This window comes from Sinocyclocheilus grahami, unplaced genomic scaffold (assembly GCF_001515645.1).
Source record: "Sinocyclocheilus grahami isolate Dianchi unplaced genomic scaffold, SAMN03320097.WGS_v1.1 scaffold967.1, whole genome shotgun sequence".
NCBI classification, from domain to species: Eukaryota; Metazoa; Chordata; class Actinopteri; order Cypriniformes; family Cyprinidae; genus Sinocyclocheilus; species Sinocyclocheilus grahami.
In genome coordinates this window covers 473,770-492,426 of record NW_015506146.1, presented here as the reverse complement: position 1 = coordinate 492,426, position 18,657 = coordinate 473,770, and the positions used below count along the sequence as shown (strand labels likewise).

The following is an 18,657-nucleotide window of genomic DNA, read 5'->3' as shown; positions in this document are numbered from 1 at the left end:
CCAGAGAAAGCAATATTTTATAATACATAACTATACAAAAGTCAGATTCTTTGAAGTCTTAACTCGCTTTTTAGTCATTCAGATGTTATGCTTGATCTCAAGCATCTAAACTAATAATTCACCTCAAATAATTCAACACATACATAAACGTAAGCGGACATCTTGTGGCCAAAGTAGGTACTACTACATTTCAACCTATTTTGAGTGAGTTTCTATTAGTGGCTGCCATTGAGAACAACACCACCAACAAAAAAGGATGACTCTCAAAGACAGCAAATGAATGCAACACAACAACACGCTCCGTTCTCTCCAGATTTAATTTCTGCTCAATATGATAACCAAAACAAATCTCTATGTCTCAAATCTACAGTCACAAAATACGGATTACCATACAAAATCTACAAAATGCAACAATTACAAACAATTTGTTTGACAAATAACGATTGTACAGTATACATTTTTACAATACTGCTTTCATATTTTTGGCACCTGACCACATGATATAATTGTCATACAGAAATGTTATGTCAGATGTTTAAAAAGAAAACAAAACGGGAAAAAAATGCATAAAACATGAAATAACAGAACAATTTTGATCTGCCTCTTTTTCTATATTTTTACAAAAACAGCAGTAAGATAAAAACTAAAATAAAAACATTCAAATATGTTCATTAACAGTATAGCAGAACCGAATGCACTGTGGTGAGGCATTTGGCGTTAACAGGGACATTCAAGAACACTGCACATCAGTAGAAGCAGTTGGCATGTTTGCTAAAAGCAGGGCAGAGGGTGATATGGGAACTACTAGGAGCTCCGAATAAATGCTCTCTACCTATTGCTGAATTCAATTTGTGCTGCAAGTGAAATGGACACAGGTATGAATACAACATGAATGCAAGGGGCATTTGAAAAGCAATGGGTCCTATTTCCACTTACACTGTTATTTTGAAATGAGCGTGTATGACAAATTAATATACTAAGCAAAAGGCCGTCAACATAATTACATCTGCTAAAGGGGTGAACGGGAAGAGCACAGAGCCAAACTCACCAACAGATGGATAATTTTCATTTCAGGTTCAAGCTAATTTACTGCAATTGAAGAAAAAAAATATCACTCACCCACAGAAACACTTGAGTGTGTTTAAGGCAATTCAGCAACTTGATGATGCTCATGTGTACAATCCAGGGTTAAAGACTGGCTGTATAGCAGATAAAAGTGATTCTAAAATCATATTAGCTTTGAATGAATAAAGCTTTAGTAGTACTTCAATAACAAAAATGTTCTGCAATAATGCATACGATGCAACACAACATCTAGAACCAGGGTGAGCAAACAGGGCTGTAACTGATATTAACCAAACACATACACACAACACATGCATACAAATTACACAAATACTCTCCTGCCCACAAATGCAGATAAACTTGTTTACATGCTTTTGCTAAAAATGCCAAGAAAACCGATCGCTGCAACTCTGAGTACAGTTTTGCATGCGTGTCTGATATTTCAGATTTATATACAAGCCTACAGTTACTAGAGTACAAACATTAGAAAACTGGAAAAAGAGAACGCAGTTCATTTCATGTCTTTTGCATGGTAGACTATCTGATTAAAACCAAACTAATACACACAAAATTGGATGTGCGCTTCCAGCACTAAGTAGTAAGGCTCTTCAGATTGTAAGCGCAACGTGGGGAATCATACAACTGGAAAATCGGCATGCCTGATCTATTGGTCCCACTGGATAATAATACTGTGATCTGCCAATAATAAAGCTGGCCAAGCTATGAATTAAAATAAACTACTTAGTCTAAATAAAGTTAAAAATAACCCAAATATTCAAGGTGTTTACACTATTGTCACCTGTTTGATCTATGATTCAGGCATCAGATATTTTTTATTTTTTATAGAAAAAATTTTGTTTTACTGAGTGCATACATTATTTCCAATCTTATATTCCTGTCTTGGTCAAGCTTAAATGGTCTCATCTAATACCCAGCGAAAATAAAAATAAAATTGACTATGTATTTACCATGACATGAAACCTCTTTTCTAATCAGAAAGTTATTCGAGCTCAGATAAATACTCTAGTTACCTTAATTCACTCCATGACAGGCCTCTTGCAGACCCGGTGTGGCTCCCTACAGAGATAACACAGCCAATAACTGTGTGCGCATGTGTGTGTTTCTATATCTGGCCAAGCTCAGTCTGATGAGACCCAGATGCCCTACTCTTGGGGGGGGGGGGGGAAACCTGACCCTCCATCATTTCCCTGCGAGTGGAAGGAGCGGCTATATCAAAAACTAAATTAAAACCCATAAATAAATAAAAGGCTGAAGCATGAGACGCTGATCTCAGAACTGTCCTGCACTGCTGGGGTCACACTGTAGCAGACGCACAATGGATGGGTCACTCTTTGCCCCTTTGATGAACTCCTCCAGAGACAGTTTTCCTAGAATAAAACAAGAGAGGACACAGGCGCTTAAAAAATCATATTATTTACAATAGAAAAATTCTGGCTAGTTTTCGGCTCATTGTATTAGAATCTGAATCAACCTGTGAGCAGAAATAAAAATGTGTTATGGAAACAATGGAAAAGATTTTAGTGTTTCTAATAAATCTAATAAGACTTCAGGTCTTCGGGTTAAAAAAGGGCAAGATATAATCTAACACAAACTAATTTGTGCATGTTCATTTTCCCAATTTTTCCCAAGGTTTTTTTTCTCCATTTCTGTCACTGATGGAGTTTTGGTCTCCTTCATTTTATTGCAACAAAAATAGTAGAATTTATATAGTTTTTGGGGGGTATCTGACTGAATTTTAGTTTAGGGACATTCCTAAAAAACAAAAAAACGTGCAGTGACTGAAGAACCACAAAAGTGCCAAGTACCGTATTAGTCAGCAGGTGGCACTGCCGTCTCCTTGCATTTAAAAGTGAGAGGTGGTGAAGGAATGCTAAGAAGCGTTTGATATTCAGTACAGTGTACAGGCACTGTTACCCAAAATGGCACAAGAACAGGTCCTCCCAGTCATAGATGTGACTAACATTAGCATTCATCACCCACCTCATTTTAGTCCATGCTTAGACTGCATGGTGTAATTTGATCGAATCCTGTACATTTGTAGCAGTGTTTTTTGTACTTCAATTTCCTCACTGTGAACAATAAAGTATCTGTTTGAGAACACACTTATGCTGCTGCATCTGATCCTTCAAATCTACAAACATGCACACAGTCTCCATCCCTTGTGACTCTAGTCACGAGAGAGCAGGAAATGCAAAAGTTCATCTGACCATAGAATCAGACCAAACTTTCCACTATCTTTTCTGTATACTCCATCTGTTTGGGTTTTGATCATCAATTACTCATTCACGCTGAAGTAGACAGTCCTAAACCTTTGTTTAACTGCTAATGGGGCTCTTCAAATCACTCAATGATCGGAGACCTTTATTTAATGGCATGATGCATTTAAATAGGCTATATTAGAGAGCGCAAACAAGCACACAGACTTTACATTTATTACAAAAAAATGTTTTCTGGCTGTGTGCATTCTTTGTAATGTAAGAGTAAAATGGTAAAAATGTTTAACAGTAAAATTTTACATTTAACACACTGATATGATGCAAAATGATTTTTGTCTTTTATTGACATCTTTCCATGATTGAAACAATGATTGAGTGATTACACGAGACACCGTGCTATCGGAGAAGCGCTAATTAAACTTCAATGTTTCGGTCAATGATTTCGGCCCTGAAAGACTATCATGCATCATGTCATTGTTCATACACCACTGCTAAAAAAGTTTAATGTTAAAGGGAGAAAAAGGCTTTACCATCCCGGTTGGTGTCCATTTGCCTGAAGATCTTTTCTGTTCTCTTCTCAGGTGTGGACTCATCCTCCGGCATCTTCATTACTGATGACACCATCTTATAAATCGCCTGAGGGAGATAACACACAAAAGATTTCCGTCATTAAAACCCGTTCTCACAATTTCTGCTGATCACACTATCTGGCTGGCTAACAGATGGTGGTGTTGAATTTGCAAAAATGACTTGTGATAGTCTTGGACAGGCTGATGCTTCCAAAAAATACACATCAATCAGTTTTAATGTTTAATCTTTTGTGTGCCATTTAGCAAAAGTGTGTTGAATTTACTGCATTAAATTATAGTTTTATCATTTTGAATTTGTTGTGAAGAATTGAAGGAAAAAAATGTAAAGAAAACTTGAAAAATATAATTATGATGAAGCAAAACTAATTATTATTTTGTGGTGCAGCCAATAGACCCCTTTTCAGTTAATAAACAATGTGACATTTTTCTGTGGGCGGAGCTTAGTTGGAGGCAGAAAGATTCCCCTGAAGTTATGTTAGCTCAATTTTACCTGAATATGTAAGGTCTGTCCGTGACAGTGACTGTTATTTAAAAAAAAGTTAACTTTAAATGGACGAAACCAGATTGGCCGACCCGTACACACTCACTTATTGGACAGGCTGATGCTTCCAAAAAATACACATCAATCAGTTTTAATGTTTAATCTTTTGTGTGCCATTTAGCAAAAGTGTGTTGAATTTACTGCATTAAATTATAGTGTTATCATTATGAATTTGTTGTGAAGAATTGAAGAAAAAAAATGTAAAGAAAACTTGAAAAATATAATTATGATGAAGCAAAACTAATTATTATTTTGTGGTGCAGCCAATAGACCCCTTTTCAGTTAATAAACAATGTGACATTTTTCTGTGGGCGGAGCTTAGGTGGAGGCAGAAAGATTCCCCTGAAGTTATGTTAGCTCAATTTTACCTGAATATGTAAGGTCTGTCCGTGACAGTGACTGTTATTTTAAAAAAGTTAACTTTAAATGGACGAAACCAGATTGGCCGACCCGTACACACTCATTTATTGTATACACCTACCTGATAGAGAAACCTAACGTGTATAACAAAGAGAAACTCACCTGAGTCTATCTAGTCATGAAGATACATATTTCAATGTCAGCAGGCAACTAATATTACAGCTACATGAGAGTGAACAGAGCCAAAATACAAAAAAGTTAAGCATTTAATGTAATGGATATATTATTTGAAGATGTATACATGTAATCAGGGTTTGAAATGAACACCCGCCAAATGCGGGTAAAAATCAGCTGTGGCAAGTAACGCTGTCAAATCACTAGCCAATTTGGTGGGTTACTTTTCGTAAGTTATGTTCACTCATTAATTTCTTGGGGAAGTTCATGCAAGCCAAATCTGCGCAGGTTTAGCGCAAATACTGAACTCGTGAGACATCATGACATTATCGAGTATATTGCAAAAACTAAAAACACACCTACAGAGGCACACATACGTGACGTGATGAAGTCTGGTTAGATCAACTCAGGCTTTTGTGCGCGTGCACATTTAGAGTGTGTTCTTTCACTGCACGATTCAGTCTATTAATGTGCATTAAGAATGATCACAATTCAAGATAAGGGGGCAGAAATTGTATATATTTATATCAATTCAAAATATTTGAAGCAATTGATATTTATATCAATTCAATCAATTTCTTAAAAAATCAGCATGGTTACAAATGTGATATTGATTTTATACAACACTTCAATAATCAATAATTTAATATCAAGAGATTTACGTTTTAGACATCATATTGGCTGTTTTTGCGCTATTTCGCCAAGAACAAAAACCACTCCAAACACAGCCACAGCACTGTTTTGCATCTCTGAGCAACATGACGGTGTTTCGTTCCTGAATGAATCAACCGTTTAAATGATTCGGTTCAATCACAATGATGGCTTATTAACAATGACTTGCTGCCACCTACTGGTGGTTTTAATTTTACATTTAAAGTATATTTTCATTGTTTAAATAATTTCAAATATCAGTATTCAACATTTCATGTTTAAAATATCAAAACATTATTTATGCATTTGTAACTGGAGGTTAAAGCATACCATGTCCCTCTAAGCTGCATTAACATGTGTAAATACATCTAAATGCCACTTCATATGCAACTTCTGCAAAGATGAATTTTATTGATACTGATTTCATTTGTTTAGTAACAGCCTAAATGTATTATTATTATAATTGACTGATTAAATGTAAGAATTTGACTCAAAAGGTGATGTATGATGTGGGTATAGCATTTTCCTTTTTTCTATATTACACCTAAAATGTAATAGTAAAAATGTAATATATACACGTGATATATATTCAACAGGCTCTCAAGATCTGAGAAATCACCTGATGCTAAAATTACTCTTATCAGCAAGAAAGCTGCAAAGATAAATCAGGCCAATTGCAATGACAGCAAACATAAATAACCATGTGAAGGAGTGCTCTTTGATGAAAACCTGTTTTAGAGACAGACGTAAGACTTGGGCTCTCTTTACAGTATGGAGCTTCCTGACAGTCTAACACCACGGCTATCCTTGCTGTTAACACAAGTGAGAAATAACAACATATGCGATGTGAAAATTAGGTAGCAGGACTGGGTCGGGTTCTCTTTTGTGTCTCCTTAAGTGATATTTGATTCTATTTCAGGCTTCAGCAGTCATGGTGATGATTAGAAAAGGATTTAAAGAGTGCCAATATTAGGTTGATTCATAAAAGCTTTAGGTAGCTTGACATACCTGCACAATCTCCAGCATCTCTGCTTTGCTGATGTATCCGTTTCCATCCAAATCATACATGCTAAACGCCCACTTGAGCTTCTGTTCCAGCTTCCCTCGTGACGTGACGCTCAATGCAATTATGAACTCCCGAAAGTCTATTGTGCCATCGCCGTTTGCGTCAAAAGTACGGAACACATGCTCTGCAAACTTTGAGGCATCTCCGTAAGGGAAGAAGTTTCCGTAGATTTTCTTAAACTCCTCCATGGAGAGGTTGCCACTGGGACAGTCCCGTAGAAAGCCCTTGTACCATTCCTGGATTTCATGCTCCGTAAAGTCTGTGCTTTCCAGCAGGTCTTGCATTACCTCAGGGCGGAGCTTGCTGTTCTGCTTCCCCATGGTTTCGTTTCACGAGACAGCACTGAAAAAAGAAGGGGAAGAGAGAAAATTAGAATGTATGGTAAGTTTGGTAGGTTCAAGTCATGGTATATTGTGGTACCCTATGCTGCCATGATCCTTTATGTAAAATGCCCATCCAATTTACTATAATTTGTGGCACAGTTAAGAACGAAATAACAGCCCTATTTTGAAGTGCAGTAATTTTGTTCATACAATACCATAAAATACATCCATGAAGACTGAAGATTTTTGAGCTATAGCTATGCATGTTTTTGTCCATCTAGAGTTACATACAATGGCTCTGCTTGCAGATTTATTCCAAACAGAGACATGCCCTTGCCAATCATACACATCTTCATAAGAGGGAAATACGTAGCTAATAAGAGAACCAAATAACCAGCTCTGAAATGGAAAAATTCTAGACCTAAGCTGGGAAAACAAAGCGACAGATGAAATAAAGCCATACACTGTAGTAACACTATGATGTAATTCTCAATGGCAGCTGGTGATATACAATAACATGAGAGTTTGGTGACTAAGTGTCAAGCATGTCCAGTCATGCAAGTTGAGAAGTTTAACTTTAACTATGTCAATGAGTATCAACGTAATGCAGTGACTACTGATAATGACAGATACTGTAGTGTTAAGTAGGCAACACAAAAGAGAAATTGATATTACTGCTACTAGTGATTTCACTATATGAGGGCACTGAGCAACAGGAACACCAAGTGACCAACAATACAGCGACTGAGTGACCTGCAGCGGTAAAATCACTGTATGTGTGAATGGAACATAAGTCTGATTTCCCACAATACCCATTCAAGCCAGTCACAAAAATAGTTATGGTATCAAGCCATGAAAATCACTGGCTTTAAATATTTGAATTCAGAGAAATGTGTTCTGACAGTGCGGTAGTTTTGCCTCTTATGTCCTCATTAGAAATACATATGACAAAATATGAGCAGCAATCCAAAACTGCATTAACTTTTGACAATGAAAACTTTTCAAAACATTGTATCCAACAACAGAATAAAAAAAAAATCCACAGAGAGCATGCATAAAACAAAACTATAAAGCAAAAAATTATTCATTTTGCATAGCAGCTGCATCATCATGTAAAGATTGTGATGTAGGGCTGCAGAGTGATACCAGAAGGCATACTACATGGGAACATAAGGCGATTTTACAAGACAAGATGCCTTTTATAATGCAAACAAAGATCCCTAACGATGCTCCCTTTCTGCAGAATAATATACCTAAAAATACTGATAATTAATATTTTTATTTAATATTTTTTATTTTTAATATAATTTTAAAAAGATCATCAACACCAGGACACTTTCCCATCTCCCTAATGACTAGATCTAAACATTGAGCCTTTGGAAGCAGTTTGAGTACAAATTTCAATATTACATATGATAAATCATAAAAGACTTCCACCTCCATATCTCAAAGGACTTGAGGCTTTTCCTTACAGGATTTAGTATGAGTAAATGAGCCAGAATATAAATGAAAATATGTCAAAACAAATCCAACAAAAACATTCTGATAAATCTAAAGACGACAAAACATGTCTAGACATAAATGACTAGCAATCAATAAAAAAGGCAAAACAAAAATGTAAAAGGTGTCCATGTGATAGGTCATTAACAGTCCCTAGCTGCAGAGCCTCCAATCGGGCCGGAAGGTCTGGACAGGATCAGCTGTTACGTGACATCCGATGAGTCTCTATGCAGGAAGTGACTCCTGTTTCTCAGATGGGTCATGTATCTTTGTACTAATCAGACAACTGTCTTACTAAAGTTCTAGGCAAACATTTAGATGCGCGCGCACGTGCACACACACACACACACATAGTAACAGCATAAAATGTAGAGTTTTAAATGAGCTGAATGAATCATCAGATGGGTCATGTATCTTTGTACTAATCAGACAACTGTCTTACTAAAGTTCTAGGCAAACATTTAGATGCGCGCGCACGTGCACACACACACACATAGTAACAGCATAAAATGTAGAGTTTTAAATGAGCTGAATGAATCGTGTGCATTAGAGCTGCGGGGTGAAGGTTAGGGCTGAAGAGGAGATAGTACTCACTGTTTGATTAGAACTGGAGTGTAGCTCTTCAAACTTAAGAACACTTAAAGATCTGAAACGGCTTTTCTGAATGAGACGCACAAGTACATTAGATCCTGTCTTAACTGGTTTCATGTATGGAAAAAACGTTTTGCTGTAGCACTTTCATAAAAATAAATTCCCTCGTTTATAGGCATTAGGCTACTAGTGTATTAACTAGCAGCTGTTTTGTAAACCACTGGAACTATTTTGAATCATCCATTAATCATGTCTATTAATTCCAGTCATGCTGGACACTTTTTTTGTATTTGAAAAACTTTTCTGAACATAAATCATACCTATGAATTAAAAAGGATTTGGGATATAGTGCCAATATATTTGGATTACACACACTTATATGACAGTAACACAATGTACATGAAATTAAGGGTGTATTCACACCTGTCTTGTTTGGTTCGATTGAATCGAACTCAAGTTCGTTTCCCTTCTTGGTGCGGACCTTTTTGACAGGTGTGAATGCAGCAATCGCACTCGGGTGCGGATCAAACAACCGTACTGAGACCCAGCTGAAGAGGTGGTCTCGGTCTGCTTCCAAACGAACTCTGGTACGGTTCATTTAAGGTGTGAATATGACCCGACCTCGATCCGACCCAATTGCAGAAATCATGCTCAGAAACAGACACATATAGTGCTGTTATTTGCGTTTCAATGACTTAAATCACTTGTTTTTAAACCACAATGCTTAAAAACACGTGCAAATTATGAGTTTTCGTGACCATGGCGCACAGCAACGTGACGTGAGCACGCAAAATAGGCTAAAGCTTGCCGCAAAAATTACCATGACTATGTTGGGGGAAAATAGTAAGGAGATATTTGAATAATTTATTAATAAACTAGTGTTTTATGAGTCAGTGTTGCAATGAAGTTGATGATCCTGACTCGCCATCTCATCATTGGGTGCGCCTTTAGAAAGAAATGCATCTTTACAGACTGTTTTTGATTTGAATTATTTCGTTTTGTAGGCATTTAAAGCTTTCTATAGATATATTCATCATGTCTGTAAGGAAAAAGTTTGCTGAGTTTCAGTGCATTTTTGTGAAGCACTTCTGTTCAAGACCGAGACGGCAAGCGCATCTTATTTGTTTTCTTTATTTTACAAAAGCACAACGTTTTCTTGATATTGTGAGTGCACACAAATAAAAATACTCTTTATAGTTCCGAACGATGCATTATTATTACCTTTATGAGCAAAATTTATGGCATATTTAATTTGTTTCCACTGATTTTATTTTCGGCAAGTCGTAATTACAACATCGTATGACATTGTTTCATATGATGCTCATAAGTTTCTTCATATTGGGTTAGTATCTGATAATACCAAATCAGTAAAAGAATAAAAGTCACTATGAAAGATCTCCATGATTAGCCTGTTTTTGCACTTCCTGTTTTTCCCTGCTTGATAATTTCTGTCCAATGAATGGATGACCTTAGCACACACGTGGTTTTGTTTACAATCACTTGCAAAAAAGGGCAGTGTGAAAGCGAACTGCACCATATTTGGTCGGCAAGCGCATCTTATTTGTTTTCTTTATTTTACAAAAGCACAACGTTTTCTTGATATTGTGAGTGCACACAAATAAAAATACTCTTTATAGTTCCGAACGATGCATTATTATTACCTTTATGAGCAAAATTTATGGCATATTTAATTTGTTTCCACTGATTTTATTTTCGGCAAGTCGTAATTACAACATCGTATGACATTGTTTCATATGATGCTCATAAGTTTCTTCATATTGGGTTAGTATCTGATAATACCAAATCAGTAAAAGAATAAAAGTCACTATGAAAGATCTCCATGATTAGCCTGTTTTTGCACTTCCTGTTTTTCCCTGCTTGATAATTTCTGTCCAATGAATGGATGACCTTAGCACACATGTGGTTTTGTTTACAATCACTTGCAAAAAAGGGCAGTGTGAAAGCGAACTGCACCATATTTGGTCATATATGTATTTGGTCCGGACCAAAGCAAGTGAACTAGCGGACTTTCCTGGTGTGAATACACCCTAACTCAGCTTTACACAAAATGTGAATTAAGAAAATATAAATCTTTAAAACAGTAAGACTGTTGTACAGATACAGTGTATGATATACATTTTCTGCTGTTTTCCTTTTTAATTATTCGACAAAATAGTCAGTGAAAGGAAAATACTGATGAAAGAAAGAGAATAAAAAACGGGAGCACTGTACACAAGCTTTTGCGTGCCTGTTTGTGCTGTGGCTTTGACAATGCTATGCTATTTAAACTATTATTTATTGACTGTTGCACACCAACCTATTATTTGGTAACACAATGACACGTAACAACAAATATTGTCTGATTATTTTACATGTAAGAACCACGAGCCGGTTGAAAATCGATTCAAATATGTGATGATTCAAATCGGTTGAGATGCTAAACAAATCGCGATTCAATTAGGGGTAGGAGTTTATATGAATGTATGCCTGAGGGGTCTTTAGAAGTACTAGTAGAAGTATTTACAGTACTGTTTTAGAAAAGTTTAGATTGTATTTTTCCTTTTCCTCTTGCCTCTGTATAATGCATATTAAAGTTTATAAGTGCAGCACTGCTTTGTTTACAGCAAAAACCAAGGAAACGCTTAAAGCGCCACCTGCTGGCAGAGAGTGAATCTGCGTCTCGTTCAGCTCAGCTTTCATGCAGATATTTTTTTATGTATAGTTTCACAAAACTGAAGTCAAATCATTCTGTTTTTGCTTCAAATTTCGAAATTATACAACCTAATTTAGATTAAAAACTGCTCTTGTTTCACGTATGCAGCATCTTTGTTTGGATCATGATTAAAATGCAGTGGTTGCCTCTCATTTTAAATGCAAAGAGCACAGACAAAGCCTTATTTTGTTTATATGAAGAGATTTTTTTTATGTGTGTTACTTATTTGATTTGGGGTTTGTTTTAAAATTTCAATTTAGTTTTGATATTTACATTAGCCTATATAAAAATTTTGGACAATAAAAACAATCAAAACCAACTAAAGAGCAATAATATGCAAGTGCTATATTAGTATATTATTATAGTCTTATATTTCAATTTCACAAAGAAACGTGCAGCATTTTATCCAAGCAATAATAAAAGGACACATTTAATTTATAATGTCTTTACAATTTTTTTTTTTAAATCAAATCGAATCATGAAATCAAAATCGTGAATCAAATCGAATCATAAGTTGAGTGAATCGTTACATCCCTATTTAGCAGCATAACCATATTCAACTGTGATAAGAAATGTTGCTTGAGCACCAAATCAGCATATTAGAATGATTTCTGAAGGATCATGTGACACCAAAGACTGGAGTAAAGCAACAGGAATAAATTACATTTATAAAACATTAAAAACAGAAAACGGTTATTTGAAAATGTACAAATATTTCAAAATATTACATTTTGTATAATTATGAATTTCACAGTATTGAGTAACGTATTGAGAAATAAATGCCAGGTACTGACGTTTACGACAGGGAACAAAAGGATGCTTTGTAAAATACATCACTAACCCCTTCAGGCAAAACCCAGACACACATTTTCATTTGACATACAATATTTGTACTTCATGCTATTTAAACATTGAACATATAACACAATTAAAAGCAAATGGAAGGACTGGAACCAGATGAGGATAGAATCAGAATAACCAATTTGTTATTTGACTACATATAACAGCAGACAAGAACCAAATCCCGCATTGGCCATTCAGTCTAATGATAGAGGCCATTAGCAGTAAACACAGAACAACAACTTAAGGGCTTCTTCTTTGGACTATGTGTTCTGAACTCTTTTATGTGACAAGACTGAAACGGTCGACTGTATCTCTGCAACTGCATATTTATAGTGTCATATGCGTTTAATCCATCTTTAACTTCAAATTGACAAGGAAAGCAGATGCTGAGGTCACACTGGATTAGCTATGAACTACATTTACAGCATTCTTTTTATATATGTCATGTGCTGAGAAATAGTTTTCAGCTAAGAGGTGTCATGGCTGACAGGCATGTCTTAAGTATCCAGCATTAACCCTCCTGATTAAACTGAACATCAATTTAAACACAGAGGACAGACTGGGGCTTAATTACAACGCAGTTAGCAATGCTGTCTTCATGTACAATAATGAATCTCTGTGACCTCTTGACATGTTGCTATGGAAACACACTCCATGCAGCATTGGTTAGCAGAGAGAAAACAAATCAATGAGATTACAGATGTTTGCATCTCTAGACGGAACGCTGCTGCTCTAAACGGATTTCCCGAAAATATCTGGATTTCAGCCATTTGGAAAGATGAGACTAATTGCACAGCGACAGTGTTGCACAGGGAAACTATTACATTTCTGATCGTTCCTACCCATAGTTCACTTTGCTTGTGAGCCAGCGCAAGCAACCGGAATCTATACAAATCATTAGCCAGTAAAATGTTTGGGGAAAAGACATCTCAGGCAGCTCGTTGCTTAGCTTTAATCACACCTCAACCTTTTACTTCCACAGTAGAGCAGAAACCGATCTTAGCTGACAAGAATTAGCCAAGAAAAAGCTAAAATATCTAGCAGGGCATTAGTGTTTCATTGTTAATTAACTTAATTTAAAATTGTTTTGAAAAAAGCTTAAATTAAATAAAACAAATATTAGAAAAACTTAAAATTACAACAGTGAAAAAAAGATGGAGATACTGATTTCATTTGAATGGTAACTCAACTACAGGTTCTTATTATTCTAACTGAATTAATTGAAACAATGTAAAAATTTGATGTGAAAAATGACATTTAATAAGGTTGGGGTAAAAAAAAAATTTATAAGCAGAGTGGGAAATGACATCTGTTTTGTTATAAACAGCAACTCATTTCTACCTCTTTCCGGTCACAGAGCATTTAATTTTGAGAGAACATCTGTAACTTAGTCAAGACTGGGGGAATTGTAATGTTTCTTTTTTTATGCAAATACATTTTTTGCATTGAAATTTGAATATTTACTGTCAATTATAGAAAATTGGCATCGGCAGGTCACACTTACAAAAAAAAAATCGGAATCGGCCAAGAAAATTGCAATCGGTGCATCTCTAATTATTATTATAATTATTACATAAAGCATTTTCCATTTCGTTTTTCAGCCAAGTCGGTCCAGAATTTTCTGGTTCGGCCCAGAATTTTCATTTTGGTGCATCCCTAGCTAAATGATCTCTCTTTATTAGTACTGTCTGCAAAATAATAAAAATGATTCTGTGGTGAAGTAAATATTACAGAAAAACAAATGTAATTTCTACATTAAATAATTTAGTTTTGGCAAGAATAAAATGTAAATTCTATATTAGTACCCAATTCAAGCTTGTAGAAATTAAAGCTTGAACTTGTTACTTGGAATTGTTTGTTTACAAGGATTCTTTGAGTAAATCATTTTTCTATTGTGTACCAAGTATTGAGGTTTCTGTGTTCATTTGGGTAATAACTATATTCATGGTTCCAGGGTTTGAAAACTAGTGAGGACTGGGTGTTAAAAATTGTGATATAATAACCCCTACAAATTCAACTCATTATATACACTGTGTCAGAGACTGACATGTAGATGTTTGTGAAAGATGTTTTCTGTTTTGGAGGGATGAACACTGTTCAATTGTACCATATTTATTGCATCAAAATACGTCTACTGCTGGACGCCACTTGCGTACGACAGTTAGCGGAAGCTAGAGATTAAGGTTTATAAAGTTGTAAATATGGATATTTTTCTTACACAAACGCATCCACTTCACTTCAGAAGGCCTTTATTAACCCCCCAGAGCCGTGTGGACTTCTTTTATAATGGATGGGTGCAATTTTTTGGACTTCAAATTCTGGGCTACCATCCACTCCCATTATAATGTATGGATTAGCCTGGACATTATTTAATATAACTCCGATTGTATTCGTCTGAAAGAAGAATGTCATATACAGCAAGGATGACTTGAGGGTGAGTAAATCATGGGGTAATTTTAATTTTTGGGTGAACTATCCCTTTAATACTTTACTATAGGTTAGGGGTGGATAATTTGAATCAGTTATTATTCATGCAACAATACATATTACTGTTTTCATTAATAACCATTGCTATACAGATGATAACTTTTTATAGTGTTCTTATGAATGTTTTAGCATGATTTTGTGAATATTTAACTACTATACTGAATGAAATGGCAGACTTTTTCATGGCTAGTGTTCGCATACTTCATTTCATTCTGTAACCTACTTGTTCCGATCTGTGTATTAGTGTTAAATGCTACTGTTTTAGATATTTTTTGCATTTTCCTTATCGAATTTGGTATCATGTCAGCAATAACCTGTCCGTGGGCTTTTTTGATTTACTTTCAATGCAGTGCTGCAAGATATTGCTATGAAAACAAATAAATATAAAATAATAAATAAATAAACGAAATTAGTTCAAATCTTTTGCAAATAAGATAAGATAAAGATAAAGATATCGCTAACCGTAAACGGCAACTTCCCACTTTATTAACTTTCTAAACAGTCAAATTAAGTGGAAAAGGCAAGTCCAAAGATGCTTATAGTAGCTGGATCTGGCAACACGGCGGAGACTGGCTGGCACCAGTGCCCTCCCTCACAACCCTCTCAAGCCTTGTTCACTCTGCCAGCAGTTCACAATTTTATACCACGGATGCTAAACATTCTTTCAAACTATCTAAACTTAATTATATGCTGACACTCATATGAGGAGTTTTAAACAGCAAATTAGTCATTCAGTAGTGTTGGGCGATATGGTCCTTTTTCATATCGTCAGCCTGTGAGATCGCCGATACACGATATTATCGTGCATGGGTGGGTAGGGCAAGAGAGAGAGACTCTCTGTACTTGTATTATTTCATAACTATTGGCGTTTTACACCACGCGTGCATGAGACTGAGAGAGCCAATGGTAGCACCAATAATCAAAATAATATACTTTCAAACATATTGATAAACGAACATGTTAAATATAAAAATATTTAAAACAGCTAGTTCATATATATTCGGCTACAGCAGTCAAACAACGCTATTAGGTCCTGTGACAAGTTTGCTGCGTCGGCGCACAGAAGTTATCAGTATAAAATGTCTGCAAAATCAGTCAACTGTGAAAATCAAGAGTAGATTTATTTTAAAGACCAACAGTTTAACACTGAATATTGGAACACGTTAAATATAAAAGTATTTAAAACAGGTAAGTTCATATATTTGGAGTAAAGTTAAATTAAACGGATGCATCATTCATACAGCGCTCCGGACCACACCCCCCATGACAAGCCCTGTTAGACTTTCGGCTACAGCAGTCAACCAACGCTATTAGGACCGCGCGTCCTGTGACAAGTTTGCTGCGTCGGCGCACAGAAGTTTTCAGTATAAAATGTCTGCAAAATCAGTCAACTGTGAAAATCAAGAGTAGATTTATTTTAAAGACCAACAGTTTAACACTGAATATTGGAACACGTTAAATATAAAAGTATTTAAAACAGGTAAGTTCATATATTTGGAGTAAAGTTAAATTAAACGGATGCATCATTCATACAGCGCTCCGGACCACACACCCCATGACAAGCCCTGTTAGACTGATAACTTATCTGCATATTTTTATAATAACGATGATGAAGAATAAACATCAATATTTTTTATTAATGTGCTGTAAAGAAAACGAAATGTTGATTGCAGTTTTCGGCAAGTTCATTCATACAGCTGTTCAAGAAAAGATGTCTCTTTTAGCAATCTTGACATAATTTGTAAATAATCACCTTGCAGTTCAATTTTGATGCGTTTAGTTTTACAGTCTGTTTTTAAAACATTTCCAACGAGGACGAGAAGCCTAATCCTCATTTGGGTGTATGAAGTGCGGTGATGAGGTGCCACCTAATAATAATAATAATAATAATAATTTAATACATTAATAGGAGAATGAGCCTAATATAGTCATGACTAACGACAAATACATTGCTATCGTCGATATCTCTGACTATCGTCGATACACGATACTATTGTTTATCGGCACAACCCTATCATTCAAAGAACAAATTTTATTTTTGAACATGAAAAATTTACTGAGGTCCAGCCCTCGGTAAACTCATAGCTGGCTACGGCCATGACTATATTGTTTATACACATTATCTTTGAAAGTGTAACAAGATATGTACTGCCCTGTTTACTTAAATGTTTCTAAGAGAACAATATGCTTAGGGATGGGTATCGTTAAGGTTTTAACTGTTTTACTACTCTTACCGATACTGCTTATCGATCCGGTACTTTAACGGTATTCTTATCGGTACTTTTGTATATATATATATATATATATATATATGAAACGAATTAAGAGCTGAATTAACATTGCTTTAAATTCTGAAATGGAAAAAAAAAATTATGGAAATTAATATAAAACATAAATTTGTAAATGCACCAGTGTGCAGGCATTTTTAATTTTTTATATACATAATATACAGTAAGAACATGAACAAAGAAACAAATTAAAACAAACTGACAAATACAATAAAACAGATACAACTGAAATAAACAGTGCTTTAATTTTTCCATGAAGGTCTACTAACATTACTGTTCAGGTAAGTAATATAGCCTACAAAAGAAATCTAATAAAGTAATCAAATGTAAAAGAACACTGCATAGTTTTCACTGATTGAATTGGTAGATTCATGCTTATTAAAGCTAACGTTATTCAGACTGAGAGCTGTGAGTGATTTTCTCTTTGTATTTTGTTGTATATTGACACACATTAGATTTTCTCCCAACTGTTCACGCCCACTTAAAGCAGCACTATGTAACTTTTGGCACTCTAGCGGTTAATAAACAGAACTGCACACATCCCGCGGAAGAACATTCCAACCGGAGCTACTTCTCTAAGTTTATGTCTATGGCGATTCACGCAGGTATGTGTTACTCCGCAGCGGTGACGACCCGACCAGGCTACAATAGTCCAAATATAAGTACTTATTATAAGTGTACCGTAGTGATTCGAAATAAGACAAAAATGCAGTTTGAAAGATGGATTCTTGATGTACTCGCGCTCATTATATACATTTAGCAAATTTTGAACACAGAAAAATGTACATAGTGCTGCTTTAAGACCAGAGGCGGACAGTAACTAAGTACATTTACTTGAGTATTGTACTTAAGTACACTTTTTGAGTAACTGTACTTTACTTGAGTATTATTTTTTCTGGGAACTTATGACTTTAACTTCACTACATTTGAAAGACAAATATTGTACTTTTCACTCCACTACATTTCTATCAAGGTCCTCGAAGTAGAAAGTCGTTACTACTGTATGTAGCAGCTTTGAAAGTCAGTGGGTGATTTTTTTCTTCTCTAAAGACTTTCTTTTTATCAGACAGTTTATGAGTAATCACTCTTGTAGGGCTACATGAAGAGATTTCCCAGCATTTTTTGAGCACTGACCAGTTGCAAATGTGATATTTATTTACAACAATTCCGTAATAAGAAGTTAATATTGTATAAATATTACCTATAAAGCCACAGAAGAACTGTTGTG

The 18,657-nt window shown here is 35.3% G+C and overlaps 1 protein-coding gene across 2 annotated transcripts in view; it reads right to left on the bottom strand.

Annotated features, from left to right (window-relative positions):
• Nucleotides 1-1,080: 1,080 nt before the first annotated feature.
• LOC107564857 (neurocalcin-delta A) overlaps nucleotides 1,081-18,657 on the bottom strand; it is a 57,555-nt gene continuing 39,978 nt past the window's right edge. For both annotated transcript variants that reach the window (XM_016250030.1, XM_016250029.1), the window contains exons 2-4: nucleotides 6,627-7,026; nucleotides 3,833-3,938; nucleotides 1,081-2,453 (exon numbers count right to left, since the gene is read on the bottom strand). In XM_016250030.1, coding sequence (XP_016105516.1) covers nucleotides 2,356-2,453; nucleotides 3,833-3,938; nucleotides 6,627-7,004 — 582 coding nt within the window. In that variant the 5' untranslated portion in view covers nucleotides 7,005-7,026 and the 3' untranslated portion in view covers nucleotides 1,081-2,355. The remainder of the gene's footprint in view (nucleotides 2,454-3,832; nucleotides 3,939-6,626; nucleotides 7,027-18,657) is intronic.